This window comes from Protopterus annectens, chromosome 12.part0 (genome assembly GCF_019279795.1).
Source record: "Protopterus annectens isolate FY-2018-M chromosome 12.part0, PAN1.0, whole genome shotgun sequence".
NCBI lineage: Eukaryota > Metazoa > Chordata > Ceratodontiformes > Protopteridae > Protopterus > Protopterus annectens.
This window is the reverse complement of record NC_056746.1, coordinates 1511146567-1511170468: the sequence shown is the minus strand read 5'-3', so window position 1 is coordinate 1511170468 and position 23902 is coordinate 1511146567. Positions and strand designations below refer to the sequence as shown.

The following is a 23902-nucleotide window of genomic DNA, read 5'->3' as shown; positions in this document are numbered from 1 at the left end:
ATGCTTCTCAGTAGCGATACCAATGCTACTTGGCCACCAGTCTGATCAGAATCACCTCACCTTCACCTCTCCCTGATCTTCAGTAGAACTTGTACATCTCTGGGAGGTGGAAGAGGCCACACTGTTAGGGTCTTTCTAGGAAAAGGAGTGGGAGTCCACCCTCCAGGCTTGTGGGTGGTATACTTGAGCAGAGCTTCTTCAGTTGGTGGTTGAGTGGGGGGAGCTTAACAGGCTCATCTCTGGCATTCCATTTGTTTGTTATGTTTTTTTGAATGTCTGATGCAGCATCCATTCAAGGCTAGACCCACTGACTGAAAAATTTGAAACTGTAGAACCATAAGACACAGTAACCTAGAGCTAAAGCACCTGACTCTCTGCCACCTGTTGATCATGCTCTGGGAATCCATTTGAATCCCCCCCCCCCAAAAAAAAATGGTTGAGTCACCATTGCCTGCTCAACTCAAAATTCCTTGGTTAGCCTCTCCTGTTTCTGTATCTAGTGAGTAAACTTAGATTAGCTAAAGTACATTTGGAGCAAAAGTGTCAGTGCTGCAGAGCCTGCCTTTCAGAATTTAGTGTCAAGCAGGAAAAAAATCTTCCCACACAGCTAGCTGCATGAACAAAAAATGCATTTGTCTTTTATTATTTAGCAGATGTGGTAACACTTCTCAGTATGTAAGTTGAATTCTGATGCATATAAATATGCTACTAGTTAAAGGCACTTAAGGATGAACTTGCCACACAGCATCATTTTATGACTACTTTTCAGAAAGTGCATCATAGATTAGTTACTTATAATTCCTGAGTTAAGGAACCAAAATTAAGGTATCTGAACAGCTGCCAAAGCACGTTTGAGGTAGGAGCTTTTGTAAGGTGCATAATCACTGGTGCAGGGCTTATCTCTGCTCTAAACCTTGCAAGTACATTCCCAATGAAGGCATTTTCTTGTAGCCCCCGGGCCTTGTGACTTTCCAGACGTTAAAGTACTACTAGATCCAGGTATATTGCTAAATATATGTATGTTCCTTGTAGGAGATTACAAGCAGTCTTTATATTTCCAGATGCCCAGCATCTTGTCATACTCTCAGCTTAAGGTATGCTGTCATAAATGTGTCACTGCTGTCATAAATGAGTCACTGCTTCATATCTGCTAATGCTCTGAGGCAGAGTTATAATACTGTGTGTTTTATACCTTGTTAAAGCTTAATCTACAAAAGTATTCCCTCTAGACATTCCAATACCAAATGGCAAACCTATGACTGTACTCATACGTGTACAAATAACAGCCAGCCATAAAAATAAGAACTAGGAAGCAATAACTTATGACAGCATGTTCTAAAAGAATGTAATATAAACATCAGCTGCATCGTGTTCTTGTAGTTACTGAGAAATGAGTCACATAATGGAAAAGTTCGCATAGTGGTCCAACAGGATACAGACCAGGGACACAGGCTGATGGCTACTGTCACCATCCTGTAACCACTTATCCTCATGAGGATAAGAAAATACAGGAAACTAAAAACAGATATAAAATAAAAAGATTTGTACAAAAGGGAAACTAGTGTGTTTTCATAAACTGGCTAGTGCTGTGAACTGCAGATAAAATAATTACTAAGTGATTGTGTTTAGGTGGCATACCCCCATTCTCACCAACAGTACTAAACAAACCCAGAAACATATGCTTAGTTGCTTGACAATGTAGAAGTACAACCTGAAAACACACACACACACATATTCTTTACCATCGGGTTAGTTTTCTTTACAGCAGTTGCATGCCCTGAAGTATATTTCTCTACTTTTTGTTCAGAAGAAGCCCTTAATTTTCAGATTAATATACTTGTTATTAATATTAGTCTCAAGGTAAAAGATTTCTCTACTCTAGATGTTTGCACATTTGAACTGTTTCAGTACCTAAAGACAGCTGCCGGATCTACATCTGGTCCCTCTTTTAAACATTACAAGTACTCAGCTTATATCATTTCACATTTTTGCACAATGAGCCTCAGCACTCATGGTGAACACCTTATAAACAGAGATTATTTTGTGAACATTTATACCTCTGAGGAGGCTAACTGGCTTACAAGAAGCACAGCCACAGTTCCGTAAATATAAATCATCTTCAAGTGCACACCCCAGAGATGAATCTGCCAAGCCTACTGTGTATCTCAGCTTGGATGGGTCCATATTCAACTTGTTCACCATCTACGGTAATAATCCCTTTTGGAGTGAATGGCTCGAGTCGAAATGCCTTCACAGGGATATGAACAATATGAGAACAGCCACTTTCCAGATGAGTTCCCTTCTCCATGGCCAGGAAAAGTTTCAAAAGGGAAGTCCTGGAGATACCAGCCTTCACATAAAAGAGGTGAATAACTTCATCATTTGGTTGTGCCATTGGGGCAGTAAAAAATTGGTCTCCAAGGTGTGACTGGTACAGTGCAAGCACTAAAATAAAATCCTGCTCCTCACTCACTGTCCAGTGATTTGGGACAGGCTTGCTTAAGGGAGGTGCCAAAGAATCTAGTGGTCCTGAAGCAACTGTAGTCTTTGAAAATGGAATACTGGAATCACTGCTGTGGCTTTTCATCAAGTTATTGGAGTTGCAGGCATTGTACATGTGCTGGCTGTTAACATTTGGTGTGCTTGTGCTCTGTTTACAGCTTAAACTGTGGCAGAAACCATTTACCTCTAAGTCTACAGAGGTTTTGCATTGTTTTCCTGTGTCGTCATTTGCAGGCAAGTAGCTCAGACGTCCTCTGTAAACCCTTAGTGATGTCAGTCGAATGAAAGTCCCCACTGTGAAGCGAGCTGAACCAATTGTGCGGTACTTCTCACTCTCAATGTCAATGTCACTAATGAATCCCCAAGCTACACCTAAAAATGAGAACATATGCCTATGGGACGTGGTTACAGAAACCAGGTCCATTGGAGCAGTGAGTCCTTTACATATGAAGAAGGTGCAGTTAATTAGGAGATCTTCATCAACAGCATTGTCATGCCTACAACACAAAAAAAGACAGCAAATTAGGTCAGAACATGACGGCTCTTTACATAATATCACCTATTACATTAAATTGCTAAATAATCTTACTGTGTACACATAATGGCAAAATAAGAAAAAAATGCTTCACAATCCATATCAAACATTTTGTACTGTTTCAAAATACAAATTTCTGTTTAAATAAACTTTAAAATGCTGCATGCAAAACAATATTTTGCTCATTTCCAGTCATATTCCCCTTCCCATTTGTCTAACAAATATAAATAATAAATATATATTTTAGTAGTTATGCTCACATTGTATAAAATACTCGACTTGCCTTTCTTTCTGCCGCAACAGCACAGAGGTGTTGTGATACTAAAAGTGAAGAGTCAGATGTTTCCTTAGAACTAAAAAATGCATTATATGCAAAGGCACACTGAACAAGATAAATGAAATACTGAAAACTGTTATAATTTGTTTATAGTGATTTACTATAATTTGAAAAGATAAGATCAGCTGGCATTTTTGTAAACTGTATTTATTTATTTAATTATTTATTCGTCTTTTTTTTTTTTTTTTTTTTTTTTTTAACTGGATTAGTCCAACTGGGCCAAGGGCCCATTTTCAGTGGAGACCCGAGGAGAAAAGCTCCAAAAGTTCATGGTAAGACGAACAAGATAAATATTCATGACAAAAAGTACAGTGTAAAAACATACATGATAAGAGTACAATGTAATAATATACATGATAATAAAGTACAATGTAGAAACATACATGACAAAAAAGTACAACGTTAAACATAACATAAAAAAGTGCAATGTAATGCAGTCATGTACATGATACAAAATAAGTTAAACATGAATAAACTAATATGTGATAAAGGGAACAATTGATTAAAACAATGAAGGAGAATAAAGCTCCAGAAATACATGCTATATGGATGCAAGACAGGAAAAAAGGAGCTGAAATAAAAGTTGTTTTGAAGTTACGATTGGCTCATATACATCATAATGTTGGATAAAACTTATAACTTAGAAAATTAACATGGATTCAGCCCAAATAACCAAACAGGAAACCCTCCTTAGATAAAGTGTGGTGTGTTACATGATGGTATTTTATGATCTTCATTAATGAAAATAAATCCCATTCTGTACTGTTACATGTTGTGTAATTATTTAATATAGCATTATTTTTAAAAATAATACTAAAATAATGCTTACTATCTTGTAAAACTAAAAAAAATCTCCAGACTTCAGGCTTAAATTATTATATCAAACTACAGTACTTTATTGAAACAAAGTATATCTGTATTCAGAATACTTATTATTTTGTAACAGTATATCCACTTTACAATCCACTTTACAAAACATATAGTATGACAGTCAAAATGAAACTGCAAACTTTTTTTAGCTGTAATATTATTCGGTAGGACAAATTGCAGACATAGACACAAGTTAATATTGCGCATGTGATTAAGAATGACTCATTTTTAGCTGGCTGTGTCATTTGTTAAATTGCTTTGAGTGTTTGAAACCTATCCTTGATGCATATGTCAGCCATGTTTGTATGTCCATGCAGCTTCTCTCAGTCTGACACTACATTCCATGATAGAATTATTTATGAAAGTAAATGAAATCCAGCTAATGTGGGGTCACAGTCAACTGCTCCATGGTTATATAAAATAAGTAGATTGGATTCCTAGCTCCTGTTACCAGTGCAGTCACTCAAGCCTTTGTTGTGAAGCCACACCTTTTTGGCATCTTTTACTTAACAGGTCAGAACTCAGTTCATTGTATGGCTTGCAAAATACACGGACGACTGCAAAACTGGTAGCATTGTCCTTAATGTCACTGTTGCCCTCTCTCCCTTTAAGTAACAAGTAACATCACACATCAACATTGCAGTAGAAAGGACTTTGTCTTAGATGTCAAATCATGCAGCATGCTGTAATTTATATACTGTTAACAGGCAAAAAGTAAATGTTGGAGACAGAGAACCTACTCATGCACTCTCTTTCTACCATCTACAAAATATATTGTTACCCAGCTGATCCTCCATGAGGATGAAAGCCATACGAGAGAGCTACTGTCTCTGTGTACAACGCATATACAGCAGTTAGCAGACCAGGTTTAGAATACTGCATCATGATTTATGAATTATTCGCATACATAGATTTCTCATAAAGAGATGTAAAGGGCTTCAGGACTTGTGTTATTGATGAATACTACAACAGCTCTCTTTCTCTTTTCTGTATCTTATCACATTCGTAGAAAAGGCATCAACATAATATACAGAGCATTACACACCCCTTTCTATTTGAAACTCTTTGCTTAAAATATGCGCTATTGACCAGAACACAAGATGACACGTGGGTGGCCACAACAAGAATGAATACCATATGTAGCAGAAAATGTGACAACTTTATATCATATAGACTGCTACACCTATGGAATAAACTCCACCTCTTGGTTAAACCCATTCCACTAATCTATATCCTGAAGAAGGATCTGGTTGATTACATAGACACAGTAAATTCCAAAACATTCACAAGGCCCTGAGCTTATTCACTACACTTAATGGACATACTACCAACCTAATGTGCTATCAGTACGCCATGTTGTCTGACAGTACTTCTCACTTATGGACATACTAACAACCTAATGTGCTATCAGTACGTTATGCTGTCTGATAGCACTTCTCACTTACGGACATACTATCAACCTAATGTGCTATCAGTACGTCATGCTGTCTGATAGCACTTCTCAGCTGTGCACTGCTGGGCGTGAAGGATGTTGTAGCCATGCTACAAAAACACTTTTCTGTGGGTTGTTTATTCCAGTGCTAGCAGAATACTCTACAGTATAAATAAACAAATGCACACTTACACCATATCCATCAATTTATCACAGGCAGAACTATTGACAAAATGAAGATAAATCACAAAAAAGGCCCTTGTTTGATGTTCACAGTCATTGATTTTAGCGGAAACTATGTGGTGATTTCCATCAGATGTGTTATTTAGCCTGCAACATGCGGATAGTCCATTTACTATTAGGAAATAGCAAAGCTGTTGGCAACAGTACTTGCACCAGTTTTGTGAGACCACACACTAACTGCCTACTTAACAATATTCTTCATGCTGCATCTGAGAAGTTTTCCAGTTGTAATATAAATACATAAATTAATGTTTCAGGTGAAATGTAAAAAAAAAATAGGTGGCACTATTTTAGTACAATATACTTCTATACTTCACAGTTGTTAAGACAACCTCCACTTTTAGTGATTTTTAAATGCAGGGCAACTCACACAGAAACAGCCCTGATCAAAAGGCATTTTCTCACTGCTTTCATTGTGATCATAACAACCACAATCAAGCATTTGCCAGTGTCAAGTGTTACCTTACACTGGATTGGCAATGTGGCATTCATGGGTAAAGTTGTGTTGTAAGAATAAATTACATAACAGACCACTGGATATATAGGGTGATGGGAAGGTCGGTTACACTGCTTTGCAAGTGATGTTAAAACTGATAGAAGCAGCTGTAAACAGCTGTACATTAAACCATGTAGTAATGAGACAGACATGGAGACATTAGTACTACGCTACGTTCTGGGGAATTAAAACAGCCTCCACTGGCGCATGGAAGTCATTAAGGACATCTTGAATAAGGACAGAGCTGTTTGCAAGTACACTGATTAAGGGAATTATAAATATACTGAGGACACATTATTAGCTGTGAAGATAAAATAACTTTGGCTTGTTTTTCACAAATGAATTATTTGAAAATTCTGTTATCTACCAAGAAACATAAATGGCTGCAATTTGAGGAAGTGATGATATGTGCCAATCTATACATTGCCATTAATTATAAGATTGCTTCAGAACTATATATATATTATTCCAGTACATAGTTGCACTGCATTTAGTGGAGAGTGTATGCCAGGCTAGTTCAGGACTTGACTTTGCATTGGGACAGTTCCAGGCCAGTCAACTAAGAGCTAAGGGTGTAACTGTTTTTTTCTTCTCACCCACAGTATTATAGTTGTGTTCTTAAATCTAGTGTATCTGTTGTTGCCTGCCACGTGTAATAATTTGAAAACATAATTTCTTCCATCTCTCCATTTACTGGCTGTTGACAATAAGTACATAAATATAATTTTGCAAAGTCTCTCCCCTTAAACTACTAATTGTTAAAATTGCCTAATATTGAGTGCACTGATACTGCTGGCACTGATTTTAGTAGAAATTACTGAGTTTTTTTTACTGTAATTAGATTACTGCTTCTTGCTGTTGGCACTAGAAGGTCTCCAGGCTAGTAGGTTGGTATTGAAATTTAAATACTCAGTAGCAAGTCCACCCAAACATTATAACAAAAATGAACTCCAAACAGTTATAGTTACCCCTGGCCCCAGAGTCATTCATGTTGGTATCACAGACCATCCCTTCCCCACACCTTCTCTTGGCCTGACTGAGATGGCATCTTCAGACAGTGTAAGAGTCATCTCATGCTGTCTGATGATCATCAATCAGGCAAAGTAGAAAAGCTAAATAAACTGGGATTAAACCCCTAGGTCACTCACTGGATTGCCAGCTGGCTCACAGATAGGATGCAGAATATCAAAATAATGGAAGTTACCTCCACAGAGACAGTCACCAGTGGAGTCCCCCACGGCTCTGTGCTAGGACCTCTTCAGTTTGTCATCTACTTTTCTGAAGTAAAAACCAATACCAGAGTGCTATGACTGACTAAATTTGCAGATTTCAGACCAATGACCTTTATCAAAAACCCACCAGGGTGACTCTCCTCCTACACAGAAACAAAAGACAACCTTTGTGAACTCTGCAAACTTTTACAATGAAAGACAACGAAAAATTGTGAACCAGCATCACACTCAATTTTTCAGTTGATTACCCAGAACTTAAAAAGGCATCACTGACAACCTGCACATCATTAGTGAAAACAACACCTTCAAAAAGATTCTGATGCCAGGGCCAAGCTTTACAATCAGGAATAACAGAAGCATGGACAGCCCATACAAATCACCAAAATTCACCTTACCAGCAGACATCTACCCATGTGGTACCCCCAAATTCAATTACTGTAAATATATGACTGGCAAATCCAGTTTCCACTCTCCCAACAATTAGAAAGGATTCATTAGCAAATTTTATGGGAACTGTAATACAAATACCATCATTTACAGTGCTCAGTGCCACAGATGCCCGATGTTTTATATTGGTAAAACAAGCTTAATACCAGAATTACACACCATTACACAGACATTAGGCAGAACAGGTCAATGAACCCTCTAGCAAATCATTCAAACAAGTGACACGGACACAATATATACATGTTTCATCTCATAGACAAAGTCAATTATGGTCAACTAGATGGAAACAGAAATGATACACTGATGAAGTAAGAGCTGGAATGGCAGATTTGTTTACAAGTAAGCAAACCACCAGGACTCAACACTAAGTTCTTAGTCAACTGCATCCATACCTCAGAAAGCTAAACCACCATATGCTCTATTGAACATCCTGACCAGAGAACTCAGATGTTGGATTTTACAAAAATATGGACCACATATTTTCATTACTTAAGCATAAGCTTATTGTTTACCTACACTGGATCATCCTGGAGGCACCCCCATAATACCTATGACAGACACAACAAATACTTGAAAATTCTATTGGTGGACGATGTGGAATTTAGCCAGTGTTCTGACAACAATCAAGTTTGGTTCTCCCAGACAATTCTGCTGCTTGATCTAATAGGCATTTACATTTTGTCTCTGATAGCTAAAATAATACTTTGCATATCTTACTGATTCTGTATACTGCTATTTAATTATGGTTAAAATGGTACTGATTCCTGTTACTGGGGGCTGGTGTGACTACCAAAGATTTTGCGATTTTTAAACATCACTCCAATATATTGGATCAGAACTCCAAGTGAGCCATCCTATCCTACCCGCAGAAAAGGCATGTTACTTCTAGCAATGCTCTAGGTAAATGTGGTTAAATCTAAGGCAACCATCCCCACATATATCCACCACACAGATCTTTAGCTGATTGCACACCCTAGCCAGTCTGGAAACCTTCCCACTCACAGCATCCTCCTCAGTTGGTAGGGGCTACTGCACTGAGACTGGTATTTTACTGCAGTTAGGAAGCCCCTGTAGGTGTATCAGGTTTTTGTCTGACACCCTCTCCCCATGCAGTTATGGTGGTGGCCACCAGGCTTTTCAAATATCTCTAACCCTTTCCCTGGCACCCCTGTGGGAGGTAAATGCCACTTCTCTGTAAACTTAACTTGAGCAACCACAATGGAATATAGAATAGGAAGCTAGACACTCATTTTTTGAATCTTCCTAATTTATTTTTTGTAAGTTTTTATCATCCTACTTTTTTTGAACTAAGCTAACAAACTCTGTAACTTAGCACCAAAATTTAGGTGTCAGTGGGTAAGGTGCCATTCCCGACCCAGCATCACCATTCCACCTGAAAACTTGTTTTCTCTCCGTGCAGCATGAAGGCCCTTCATTCTTTCCCTGTGAACATATACTATCTGATAGTAACTTACTCAATACAGGTAAAAGCTTTAGGGAATTATTAAAATAAGCTCTCCCTTCTCTGATTAGGTCCTCTATCCATTCTACAAAAAATAAGTTCCCTTTCTAAATGGATACACCAGTGATAGTTATCAACTTATTTTTTTTAAATAGACTAATGAGCTTTACTCACTGGAGTTGGTAACATGGCTACAAAGAAGAAAACTATACCCTGTAAAAAGTGGTCATAGAAACCAAAGGGGTTATACTCAGTGAGTCGAGTGGCTCTATCACTCCACATGCAAGTGAGTGGGTATATGGGGTTCTAGTGTTGGTGCCAGTATTAATTTATACTAATTTATTAATTTATAAAAACCCACCAAGAAGGGATCCAGACTATTGATGGTTTGAAACCAACTACAGCTTTCCTAATGGTAGGTGTAGTGCTTTGCTTTTTTAATTAGTTTGTCTCACCCCTAGACCCCAGAAGGTGAGACTGTCAACTGTCAGGAACAATCTTCAAGTGGGAAGCATCACCGTTACCAGTTTTACAAAATGACTGTGAGCTAGGAACAGTCACTGAATCCCCAAATGACTTAGCCATCCTGCAGGAAAGTTTGTCTCAAATAAATAACTGGTGCCAGAATCATGTACTGAAACTAAATTCCAAAAATACATTATTGCATCCTTTGGGAATTCATCTATTTCAGGGAACTTCCACATTAACAATACATCCCTTAAGAGTTGACCCAGTTGTATATGATTGTGGAACTTATGCGGACAGTTGCATAACTTTTGACCTACATGTGTCTGTTTTTGTAAAAATGTGCTTCTGCACTGCACAGCTTATAAACAAAGGTATTATGTCTAGATCTAGGGATGTCATTGTCCCCCTTTACTCAGCCATCATTAGGCCAAACATTGAGTATAATGCCCCCTTTGGCATGTATCTGTCTAGGCACATACAACAACTGGAATGCCCATTTAGATATCTTACTTAAAGGACACAAGGCCTAAACAACATATCTAACATAGACCAACTCAAAGCCCTGTTACTATACTTGGTATCCTACCGACTGCTAAGAGATGACATGTATCTGGCATATAAAATATCCTCCAATCCATTATTGATGGATTTACTGCACAGTTACCAGTAAAATGGCATCAGAAATACTTATTATAGGGATTTAAACATCTTATTCAACATCAACAGAACATACACTATCGACTGGAATGTACATGTGGAAGCTAATGTGTTTGCTAAACTGATTAAGTACTGTAACCTACATGTAATATTGTGTTGTAATTTATGCCTTCAGGGTAGGTAAAGTGTTTTATTTTGGTCCTAATCAGCTCCCATATCTTCCTTTCTACTTTCTAGGAACTGTAGCAATAGTAAACCACCCAACCCAGCCCACCCCCCATGAAAGGCTTGCAAGATTAGAAGACTGCTGCTCGTTGCTTACTGAAATATCCAGCAGTCAAACTCCATTCTCTAATTTAAAACCTAAAAGGAGACAAGGTTTACATTTTTTCTAAATTATCTTGTTAACCTGGGACTAAATATCTGTAGTGTACAGTTCGGGGGTCCACAGCACTAGCAACATCCCACTAGGGTACCCCACTAATCTAACATTCTCAAGAAGTATACTTCCAGGAGAAAATAAAGCAAAATATTGAGAATATTTGTAGGAAACCTATGTTATATTTACATATATTCACTTTACATTTCTTACTGTCCTGCCCAAACCTCTGCATATAGATTGGCTCCGCACTCTCGTGGTCTGGTAGGCCCCGCTCTGTTCATCTGCTGCTCACTCTGCTCCCCTACCCCCAATTCCCACCCACCCACTACTCCTACATTTATTTTTAAGAATTAATCACCTGACGACACCCTGTACCAATAAGATACCTCTGATAATTATCTTAAACCACACTCCCTATCTAGCTCCCTGCCTTAAACAAACACTTAGCAGTAGCTAGCCATGCCTTCGCATCTGTCTCAACCCATAAACCATAGCATCTCAAAGACCAAACTACTACTCCCACTAAAAACACTAGTCACCTTAGGATTTCTCTTCCTAACTCTAACATACCTAACAAACATCACATGCGTTCATACAGGTACTCCACTAGAAAAACCCTCTATTCCATTTACTCATACTCCCATTAAGACTAACTCACACACACATCTTATACTACTAAAATAACATTCAGATCCAACTTAGAAACATCATACAAAATTAAACACATAATACTCATCACAAAGTGCCTACTTATATCAGGAAATATACACCCAAACCCAGGTCCACTTAAGACCCCACTCTCAACCAAACAGAACACTGACCTATTAATTCTCAACATCAACACTAGGAGCATATCCAATAAGCTTCCTGACCTACATGCATTTATATCCCACTACTCCCCAGACATGCTAACCATCACTGAGACCTGGCTAAAACTCAATATCCAAAATGAAGAAATCCTCCCACCAGGACATAATATCTTAAGACAGGACAGAGTAGGCAAAAAGGGAGGTGGGGTTGCAATTTTCTTTAAAAATTCTCTCAACATTAAACCTCTACAAATCCGTCTACCCAAGTATCATAATGCTGAAATCCTAAGTACAACTCTACACCTAAACAACACCAAAAATATCAATATTCTCAGCTGTTATATACCCCCAAGAAACAACACCCCCATTATTGAGGAAATATTGCAGTAGAGTTCAGAGAATATGCAACACGAAACTATCTTACTAGGTGACCTAGGCACTGACTGGACAAGTTGTAATTCGAACAACCCCACTAATCATATCAATCTCTTTGGTTTTTCACAACTCATTGAAGAACCCACTAGAGTTGATAAAAAAACCCATAAACAATCCATTCTAGATTGGGCACTAGTCAATCACCCCAAACCAACCTACCAGGTAGGATGCCTACCAGATGGTCTCAGTATCCATTTTCCCACTTTCCTCATATGCAAATGCACCAACATACCCACGCCCATTACTTTTAGACAAGTTAGAGATGACCATAAACTAAACATACAGAACATTAACTATACACTAAAACAAACTAACTGGGAACCACTACTAACCTTAGGTTTAGACCAGGCCATTGACTACTTTAATAGTACTTGCTTAAATGTCCTTAAAAGAGTTGCTTCTATTAGAAAAATCAGAGTCAAGGCAAACTATGCACCATGGCTGAGTAGGAATACAACAGCCTTACTAAAGACTATAGATAAATCTTGGAAAATCTGGAAAAGGGATAACACTAGCCTAGCCAAACAAAACTTCCAACAACTCAGAAATCAGGCCAAGAAACAAACCAAAATAGATAAAAAGGACTATTCCCTTGGGGTCCAAAACAAACATTCAAAAGATCTACAAAAGTTTTGGCATGCTTTCAACTCACTTCTAAAACCAGGAAAAACTACCACTCCAGTACCCCTCTTCTAACAATAGCCATGATGTAGCATCCTAATTTAATCACTATTTCACAGAATCCATCCTAACATTATCCTCCCAACTATCCCATAACAACCATATGCATATGTCTAACAAATGGTCCAATAACATCCCCTCCTTTATTCTTTCATCTGTTCCCACTTCCACAATTAAAAAGCTCCTCCAAAAACTGAGACCAACCACCCTTGCCACTGACAGTCTACCTGCCAACTTCCTAAAAATTGCTGCTGAATCTCTATCTTACCCAGTTTCAATCTTCATCAACCACTCCATACAAGAAGCCTACATCCCTCAACTCTGGAAAGTTTCATATATTATTTCTCTTCATAAAGTAGGCATTTCTTATGATTTCTCAAATTACCGCCCTATTGTAATTCTACACTCCTTATCTAAACTGCATGAGAAATGTATTCACTCTCAAGTTATGAAATTCCTTAACTCACACAATCTTCTCTCCTCTACACAACATGGCTTCCAAGAAAATTACAGCACAACAACTGCTCTTCTCTCATTCACCATCCTGGTCAACCTACACAGAAATAACAATAACTTTGTATCTGCTATATTTTTAGATCTATCCAAAGCATTTGACATGGTCTCACACTCCAAACTACTAGACTTCCTGGCCTCCCTATCCTTAGCCTCCTCTACTATTAACTGGTTTAAAAGCTATCTGCCACACAGACAGCAATCAGTCCAATGGCAAGGCATACAATCTCCTTTACTCCCAACTACAATAGGCGTACCACAAGGCTTGATATTAGGGCCACATCTGTTCTCCATATTTACAAACAATCTACACACCTCTACCCAGCATGCTTCACTTATACAGTACGCTGATGACTTGACTCTCATCTGGTCTGCTCCATCCCTCTCCACTCTACAGCTCACTCAAGAATCCTTTAGTTCTGTAGAAAAATGAATTACAGATATCCTAAACCCCAAGACAAAACTGCTACTTTTCACACCCAATGAATCTATATCTGCCCCTCTATCCTTTACAATCTCATCCAAAAATGGTACCATCATATGTCCCTCTGATCACACCAAACTCCTTGGTGTTGAAATCGACAAAAAACACCTCTTTACTGATGTTCATATCTCACAGACTATAAAAAAGGTCCACCAAAAAATGGGTACCCTGTATAGGCATACACAATTCTTCTCAGAACAGGCACGGATCACCCTAGCCCAAACCCATTTATTGTCCACTCTAATGTACGCCACACCAGTTCTTAGACAAATCAGAAAACTTGAGATTTCTAAACTGGAATCATGTTATTATAAAATTGCAAAGTTTACTAATAACTCCACTTTCAGAGACCATCACTGTCATCAATCTGTGGGGTGACCTGAAGAGGGCTGTTGAACTTTTTGGCCACAATTCCAAAAGGTATTTTTGGCGCAAAAACAACACTTCACATCACCAAAAGAACACCATTCCCACAGTGAGGCATCGTGATGGCAATATCATGCTTTGGGGTTGCTTTTCTTCAGCTGAAACTGGGACTTTAGTCAAGGTGGAGGGAATTATGAACAGTTCCAAATACCAGTCACTTTTGGCCCAAAACTTTCAGACGTCTGCTAGAAAGCTGAAGATGAAGAGGAATTTCACCTTTCAACACGACAATGACCCAAAGCATACATCCTAATCAACAAAAGAATGTCTTCACCAGAAGAAAATTAAAGTTTTGGAATGGCCCAGTCAGAGCCCAGACCTAAATCCAATAGAAAATCTGTGGGGTACCTGAAGAGGGCTGTGCACAAGAGATGCCCTCACAATCTGACATATTTGGAAGACTTTTGCAAGGAAGAGTGGGCAGATATTGCCAAGTCCAGATTTGGCATGCTGATAGACTCCTACCCAAGAAGACTGAATGTTGTAATTAAATTAATAGGTGCTTCAACAAAGTATTAGTTTAAGGGTGTGCACACTTATGCAGCCAACTTATTGTACGTTTTTTATTTTTTTTTTATATTTTTCCCCTAACAGATGTGTTTGTTTTTCAGTTGAATTGTACAGGTTATAGGTCACATTAAAGGTGGGAAAAGTTTTGAAATGATTTATTGTGGTCTCATTTTTTTATATCACAAAAACCTGATATTTTAACAGGGGTGTGTACACTTTTTATATCCACTGTACCTCCATCATTCTCTATTATCTGCTTCCCCTATCCTTACAAATGTCAGCACCGTGTATAAAACTAAACTAGGCCTCCTGCTACTACAAAATAGCTAAAAGTGCTACCAGCCAACCTTATAAAACACACCACTGTCTTGCATTAAAACAATTAATCTGGCTTGACATACTCACAACTAATCATTGCCCACAACCTACTGTACTCTCCAGAAAAGTGCCTAGTCATCCACTAGAGATCTTTGCTCAGCCAATAAACTTTTACTATGTATCAGTAAGACAATCAACACTGCTGGAGACTCTTTACTGTCATTATGTGTCAAAACTCTGGAATGAAATCCCCACACAGAAAAAAACAGAAAGAAAACGTAAATAGTTTCAAAACTTTACTTAAAGTGCACATTTGCCAGATATGGCTCTGGTCTTCCTGCTCACCTGGCTAGCTTTACTCATATTACTTTTCTCCACCTCTTACAGCCACTTTGCTTCCCAATCTTTTAGTACCTTACCACTCCTCATCCTGCACGTATTTCCTGAACTCTTACATTCCTCCTTCTCTCATACCCTACCAACTACAATTCCTTCTCTGTCCATTTATCTTCCTGCTCATTTCCATACCTTCTCCTTTCATATCTTTTATCAATTTTTAATCTACATTCTACTTGTCTGTCTCGAAATTATTACTACAATCAAAACATCCCAGTTTGACCTTTTCCCTGAAGCCATCATGCTATAAATACATTAACTGTTACTGTATTTTTCTATTCAATCTTCTTCCCGCATTGAATGGCAGTATAGTTTATAGGGTCGAAGTTGCCAGTAAAACCTCTTGCTGTGTTACTGTATTTTTCTATTCAATAATTAGTCAATTTATGTTCATTTCTCTCATTTTTTTGTGCAAAAATGCTATGTTTATGTAAGAAATATTTTAAAATATTTAAAAATCATGTAAATAAGTACACGTACAGATGTTTCACCTTGCAATTGTAAATGTTCAGCATGTGTAACTTAAATGTGGAGCTTTCTTCCCTGGGTCTCTGCTGAAAATGGATTTTACACAGGTGGACTTTTCTCAATCAACAAAGACAAATAAATAAATAAATAAATAAGTGAAACTTAGACCTATAAAAGGGAAACAGAAAATGTACCCCAGGACTGTGCTGTACTACTAATAGACAGAGGCAGCTCCTCAATGCTTTATTCCATGCATGGGTCATCTGTGGTATCATTCCAGTTATTCTCATTAGGGGAATATGCAATTATTGGCCTTGGGATGGGTAAGACCACTCTATAATCAAATGGGATCCATTATTTTGAGCCCTAAAAGGGAAATTAGCTAGGTTCAAAATGGTTCGCAAGGCACCTAGCCTAGTACTTACCTATGAATCTATGACATATTATGCATTGCTTACAGGAAAAAGTACCACTTACCAATGGAAGTGACATTCCCATCATCTTCACTTATCTGAATCTGCCATCTGAGAAAAGGCAAGGTTATACTTGCATCCAAGTCCTTCTAGAAAATGTAATAAATTAAACCATAAAAACACTTCACATTACACATTGGGAGTACTTCTCACCTTCAGGGGTTCTATTTTTGGCTTCTTTTACTGGTAGTATTGGATTTGAGATCAACTATTCCCCAAAACATCTAAAGGATTTGAGAAGGGGAGCCATAACAGTCCCACAGCAGAATGCTTCCCCAAACAGAATGAGTCCACTTTTTATATTCAGGAGACTGAATTATTGGAAATAGTGATGGTATGTCCATCAAAATAGTTGAATTTGTTTGTGGACATACATAATGCATGTGAAATTTGCAAAACTATCACCATTCCTACAGTTCATATATACTCTCTCCTGACAAGTTTGAGTTTTAGAAGGCATAGTTATGCGGACCTCAGAAATCAACCGATTATTATTGCTTTACATAAATATGACCATGTATATAGAAAGCATATTCAAGCAGCAAGCAGTCTGTTACATAAGACTTATGCCCTCAGCTCTGCCCATGGAGAAGGGTGGTATGATTTGGTCAGGCTCTGAAATATAAAAAATACTTTCCCACAGACCATATACTTTCCTCTTCTCCCCATACATAATGAGTAGATTCTCAAATTTGTTTATTATTATTATATTAGTGACTTGCCCAAGAGAACTGTCATCAATTACAATCTAATTTGACTTAAAGGATACTGATTTATATCACTGAGCACTTGAACAACCATGATGGACTTGAGAATCACAACTCCTGTATAAATACTGCAGCAAAACAACACTGGAACATTATTTCAAACATTACTCCATTAAAATTAAAAAGTACATTATGCATATTTCAGTATTCAATAAGGGGTTGGTAGTGAACAAGAAAATGGCAGCAATAGTGGTTTTACGTTCTCAAAGAAAGACAGGTGTTTCTCTTCTTCTTATGCTTTGTAAAATGATGACCACAAAAGGTCGTCACTCAATAAATCAAAAAAATAAAATAAAAAAAACATTTTATGTACACGACACCCCCTGCTAATTATACATACCAAGTCCAAGATCACAAAACAGTGGAGAAAGGGCAAAATCACATTCCCCACTGTGTAGCAACCTCACAAAATAGGAGGCTGGCTCATCCAGTGATGAACCAGCAATTTGATAAAACAAGCTTCCTTTCTAAATGTTGAAAGTACCAAAAGTATGACAAAACACACAATCCATACACACGCACGCACACACACACACACACACACACACACACACACACACACACACACACACACACACACACACACACACACACACACACACACACGTATATACATGGTTTCACTTCATATCGTCAAAATCTAATTTCATCGAATTTCAAATCAGCAAGACCAAATCATCAAAAGCTCATTTCATCGAAAACTCATAACATCGAATCTCAAATCACTGAAAACTACAAAGCAACTAGAAATAACATCCCAGACACTGTTTACTACATTTATGCAGGGGGTCCTGGATTGGGATGCATATCACCACATAAAGCTATGCTGGAGAGCTCAGAGATATGTTATGATTGTCTTAGGTTAGGGGTACATTTGGAGTGACTTGTTTGAAAATATAGAGTGGGGAATTGTAATAGTTACAACTGTTTTTTAAATGTTGAGGAAATAGGTTTTACTTTGTGATGGAGGAGGGGATTTAGTTGATAGAGGCTTGGGGAGATATCAGTATAGCAATAGGGTGGAATAGGTAAGGATGTAGAAGATGTAGGAGAGAAGTTAGTAGAGAAGGAGATGGGGTTTAGAGCAGTGAGAATTAATAGGGGTATAAGGAATGTGAAAAAGAGTAGGGTAGAGAGGGTAAGTGTAGTCACAGAGGGCATGCTAATTGGCCTTGGGGAGCTGAGATGTTAAAAGAAATTGGGCTTAGAGGAGATATTTTTGAATTCTGATTGGGTATCTAGAGAGAGAGTATAATCTATTGTGGTAGAACTGAGATGCAGAGATAGAATGGTTAAGATGAGTAGAGGGAGAATATGTAAATTGTGAAGAAGAAAGTCTGTGAGCAGGAGTGGTACTTGGAAGGGGAGTTAAATCTAGTATTCTAGGAGGATTAGGTAAGAGAACAAGTCATGTCGGGGGTGAGTTCAGCTACAATGTTGAAGATTATATACAGGTGGGATAGGGAGGAGCAATAGGTAGAATTGGTAAGGGGATGATACTTTGTGGGGGGAGTGGCTAAAAGTATGTTGAGTGATAGGGGGTAGGAGTAGTGAAGGGATGATATTTTGTGGGGGGAGTGGCTAGGAGTATGTTGAATGATAGGGAGATTATAGCTTGTGATTGGGTAGAAGTAGTGAGGAGGAGGGACTAGGTAGGTATAAGTTAAAGGAAAGTCAGGGGTGGGAATGGGGGCAGAATAGGGGAGCGGAGTGAGCCAGATCGAAGCGAAGGCGAACGGAGCGGGTGGAACCACGAGGCAAACTGAGAAGCTGAGACAAAGAAAAGTGACTAGCTATTATGCAATAAACAGGTCAGTGCTCAGAAGCATCAAGTGCAGATCGTGTCAGTTATTGTTTGATAAAACTATAGAATATACTGGTTTTGCATTACTTTTTAACTTGTGAGTTAAGTAAACATTTGTAGAAAAGCTACTGTTAGGACTGTATGAATAAGAGGGGCCTGAACTACAGCATCCAACAAGTATGTGAGCCACAAACTTAAAGACAGACTAAGGTTACTGTTGTTTGGGACATAAAATGAGGTGGAAACTTGGGTAGGACATGCACTGCAGATGTTTTTTCTTTATTTTACTTTTGTATGAAAGTTGAGATGTGAAGTTCTGGTTGGCAGTGATTCATGCATTGCACTGTTAAAGGAAACTGCAGTTTTTTTTTTCTTTTACTTTTGGATGAAAGTTGAGATGTGAAGTTCTGGTAGGCAGTGTTGACTGGGGGTTACGGTATATATGGGTCACAGTAACTTTGTAGAATGGTACTTTGGTTAACATCTGTTTAATCAACACGATTTGGTCAACTAAACAGAGGGGCGACTGTGCAAGCTTGACAGTCTCTGGGTAGGGGAATATATACCCTTTTCTCTGTAGATTGTGCAGTCTTGGAGTTAGATTAACAGAGGGTGTAAAAGTTCAGACCTTTGCAAAAACAATGCTTTCTTTGTGTGTGTTTTTTTAAAGATTTGCATGCACAGATATTAATTTTCAAAGCATGTTTGCAAGCATGTTGATATGCATAATGTCGATCAACTTCTTTTGACATTAGGCATGTCAACATGAGTGCTATTTGATCAATTTAAGCAGATTCATGCATGTGTATGTGTGTGTATATATATATATATATATATGTATATGGTTTCACTTCATATCGTCGAAATCTCATTTCATCAAATTTCAAAACAGCGAGACCAAATCATTGAAAGCTCAACTTGTCGAAAACTCATAACATCGAATATCAAATCATTGAAAACTACAAAGCAACTAGAAATAGCATCCCACAGAGTTTTTACTACATTTATAAAGGGGGCAAGCCCCACTGCACCCCCCACTCCCCCCGTACAGTAAATATACTAACTCCAAGGTTGCACTACAGTGGGGAAAAAAGGTAATTTCCTAACCCCACCGAGACCTGGCTAAAACCCCATATTAAATTCACTGAATTTCTCCCCCCATGCTATCAAACAATAAGGTTAGACAGGGTCCATAAAAGAGGAGGTGGTGTTACCCTTCTATTTTCCAACTCCCAAAATCTTGTCCCTTTTACTAACCCCATATCACAGTTCTCAGCTCTCCAATGCAGAAATTATTTTATCACTCTTAAATATGAACAACAGCAAAAAACTTTGTATAGTAGTCCTCTACATACCCCCTAGAAACACCATTTCAGTATTGGAGGATATCCTAGCATGGATTTCCATCAATATTAAAAATGAGACTATCATTCTAGGTGATATAAATATCAAGTGGCTAGAGCTCAACTCCAAATATGCATCTTCAAATATTAATCCCTTCAACTTCACCCAGCTCATAAAATCCCCCACCAGACCTAACAAAGGGAATGATAACAGATCAGTCTTAGACTGGATTCTGGTCACAAATCCCAACAAAATATCCTCAGCGGGAACACTGCCAAATACCCTCAGTGATCATCTCCCTGTCTATATTAACCAAGCTCCCCCCGTCAGTAAAAGTATTAAGAGAAAATGGTGAGCTTGGTCTTATTTAAGGGGGTTGTTTTTAGGGGAGAAAAGTATGATTTTGGATTTTTGGGGATTCAGGGTTATGTAGTTGTTGTGCATCCAGGATTCAGTGAAGGAGAAGGCCTTTACGTTAGTATAAGTAAGTCAGAGTTAGAGTAGGCAGAGCAGATGATCATAGAGTCATCTGCATACTGAATGACAGATCCTTGAGATAGTGATTTCCGGAGATTATTGATGAATATGCTAAATAGTGTTGGTCCAAGTATGGAACCTTGAGAAACACAAGTGACAGTGTTGAGGAAAGGAGAGGTGGAGTTTTGGCATCTGACTGCCTGTTGTCTTTCAATTAAATAACTAGAGAACCAGTTTAAAGTATGGGGGAAAAGACCGCTCTTAGAGAGTTAGTTGATGGGTAGAGGGTGAGAAACAGTGCCGAAGGCTTTGGATAGGTCAAGGAAGAGGGTGGGCACAATTTTGCCTGAGTCATGGGTGCTGTTTACAATATCCATAAAGGAGAGAAGGGCAGTTGTAGTGCTATGGTCTGGCCTAAAGTCATGTTCATGTTGTGAGGGTAGGAGTAATTGGTTGCCTAGAAGTTAACTACTGATGCATTTTTCTAAGATTTTGGAGATAGGAGAAAGAATTGCAATATGTTGGAAGTTAGTGATGTGTGTGTTGTTGCCACCTTTATGGAGGGGGACAATGAAGGCCTTTTTCCAGGTTTTGGGAATGTAGGACTCAAGGATGGGTCAGTTTGTAAGTATGCTTATGGGATAAGAAATACTGTCAGCAGAAATTTTTAGGTATTCTGACGGTATATTATCAGGGGCATTGGAGCAGAGTTTTAGTTTTAGTAGTAGTAGTTTTATGGTTGAGTTTGGGGTAGGTTGTAGGGAAAGGTAGATGAGAGGTGGGTGTTGGGTTCTTGTGAGTGTTGAGTGTTATTAGGTGAGGGGGGGTGAGTGGGTATACAAAATGAAGATGTGTGGCAAGTAGTTTGAGAGAATTTTGCTGTGAAGTCAGCTATGGAGTTGATAAAGAAAGTATTGAAAAGGGAGCTTCAGGACATTTGTCTTTGTGAGGGCACGTTTTTTTTTTTTTTTGCCTGAGTTCAGTAATGAGTTAACGCACTCCAAAATTTGTGGGGATTTTGCTCGTAGTTAGACTGAAGTTTTAGGGAATGTTCTTTTTTATCTCTTTTCACTAGTTTTTTTTCTTTAATGGTTGCAAAGTTATTTGAATTTTAGTAGGTCTGGTGTGTTTCTGTGTGCTTGACATAACTTCCATATTTTGTCTATGGCATGCATGAGAAGTCAAGTGGATTTGGATAGCCGGGGGAGTGGTTAATTTTGACCCTCTGTACACATAGTGGTGCTAGGTTATTTAGAGTGTTCATGAAGGGTGGTGTTCATGAAATCAACAGCTTCATTCAGCGGGAGAATTCTTAGTAAGTGCCAATCTGTTGATTTTAGAATATTGCTGAACGTAGTAGGGTTGAATGTAGTCAAATTCCTTGTTTGTTTATATTGATTAAATCATTAATTAAAGTTGTTAGCCACACAAAGCTCCTTGGAGTCATTAATGATGAACACATGAAATTTGATCTTCATGTACAATATAATATTCACAAAACACATTTTAAACTTGGAACACTTCATAGACATAATCACTTCCTAAGCCCATCCACAAGAATAAGCCTAGCCATTACATACCAACTTTCCTCTCTCCTCTATGGTTCCCCTTTACTTATTAACATCCAAAGCTCCTCTAAATGCAAACTGGAGACATGCTACAATAAAATTGCCAAATTCGCAACCAACTCCAAATACTCCACCCATCACTGCACTGCCCTTAAATCACTTAAATAGCTAGAACTTTCAAACTACCTCTCCTACTTACAACTAACCACAGCTCACAAAATAGTCTTCAAACCCCAAAGCTGTCCTGCCCTGAAGCTCTACATTCAAGTACTACCTCTCAAACAGGCCCCTTAAATCAGGGAATCAGAAGCTCTTACAGGTCCACAAACCTAATCTTCCACCTGGCCAGCTTCTTTACTCATTCTCAATAGCCAAGAACTGGAATGCTTTGCCTTTATCCATTAGAACAACTCAAACTCCCTCCCATTTCAAAACTTCCCTACATAATCACCTTTCATCATGCTGGAAGTGTACCTGCACCAAAAAACCCAAGAATATGTATGACTCCCTATTTCCTATCATCTTTTGTTTTAAGATTAGGTTCATAGGTTCATAGTACTAGGCTATCTGCCTGAGGGCATCTATAAGCCTAGCCAGAATTTGCTGTTTTTTACCACCCCATTAGATTAGTTCCCTGTGCCTCTGTCTAGCAGAGCCATTAGTTCCCTGTGCCTCTGTCCAGCAGAGCCACTGCAGTGATCCCCAGGGTAAATTTTCTATTTCCCATCCACTCGTCAAGGTTTCTCTTAAAGAGTGTTAGTGAGGGGTTCTGCTTAATGTAGATTGGAATCCTGTTCCAAAGAATGAGGAGTCTCTGGGACAGGAATCTATCCCTCCAGCACATCCTATTTATCATTGTGGTGAGGTTTAGATCCCTACAGCATGTGGCTCTAGGGGATTTGTTTTTTTAGATGGAGCATGCCCATCAATTCTGGGTTGGGCATGGCCTTGTATGTCAGGCAGAGATCACCTCTGAGTAAGTGGCATGCAACCGAGTACAGCTGGAGTTTCTTCAGTCGGGCTGCATAGGGCATCTGTTTGAGGCCAGTAATCCTCTTGGTGAGGTACTTCTGTGGTTGTTCCAGCTGTTGCAGGTGTCTTGTAAGGTACATCCCAAATGGGGAGTTGTACTCTATGATGGGTCTGATGAGTGATGAGTAGAGGGGCACAATAACCTCTTTTGTTCTAGATACTAACCCTTTTATGATTAGGTGGGCCACATAGAAGGATTTTCTAACCACCTTGGCAATATGATTATCAAAGGAGAGATTACTATCTACTTGGGTCCCATATCCCTTATTACATTTTCTGTATTTAGGGGATTGTGGTAGTTTGCGGGTACTTTGTTTTTTCCAAAGGAGATGAC

The 23902-nt window shown here is 38.5% G+C and overlaps 1 protein-coding gene across 1 annotated transcript in view; it reads right to left on the bottom strand.

Annotated features, from left to right (window-relative positions):
• Positions 1-299: 299 nt before the first annotated feature.
• SPHK1 (sphingosine kinase 1) overlaps positions 300-23902 on the bottom strand; it is a 648446-nt gene continuing 624843 nt past the window's right edge. Inside the window, exon 5 of the mRNA XM_044090480.1 lies at positions 300-2999. Within this exon, the coding sequence (XP_043946415.1) occupies positions 2120-2999 (880 nt within the window). The 3' untranslated portion in view covers positions 300-2119. The remainder of the gene's footprint in view (positions 3000-23902) is intronic.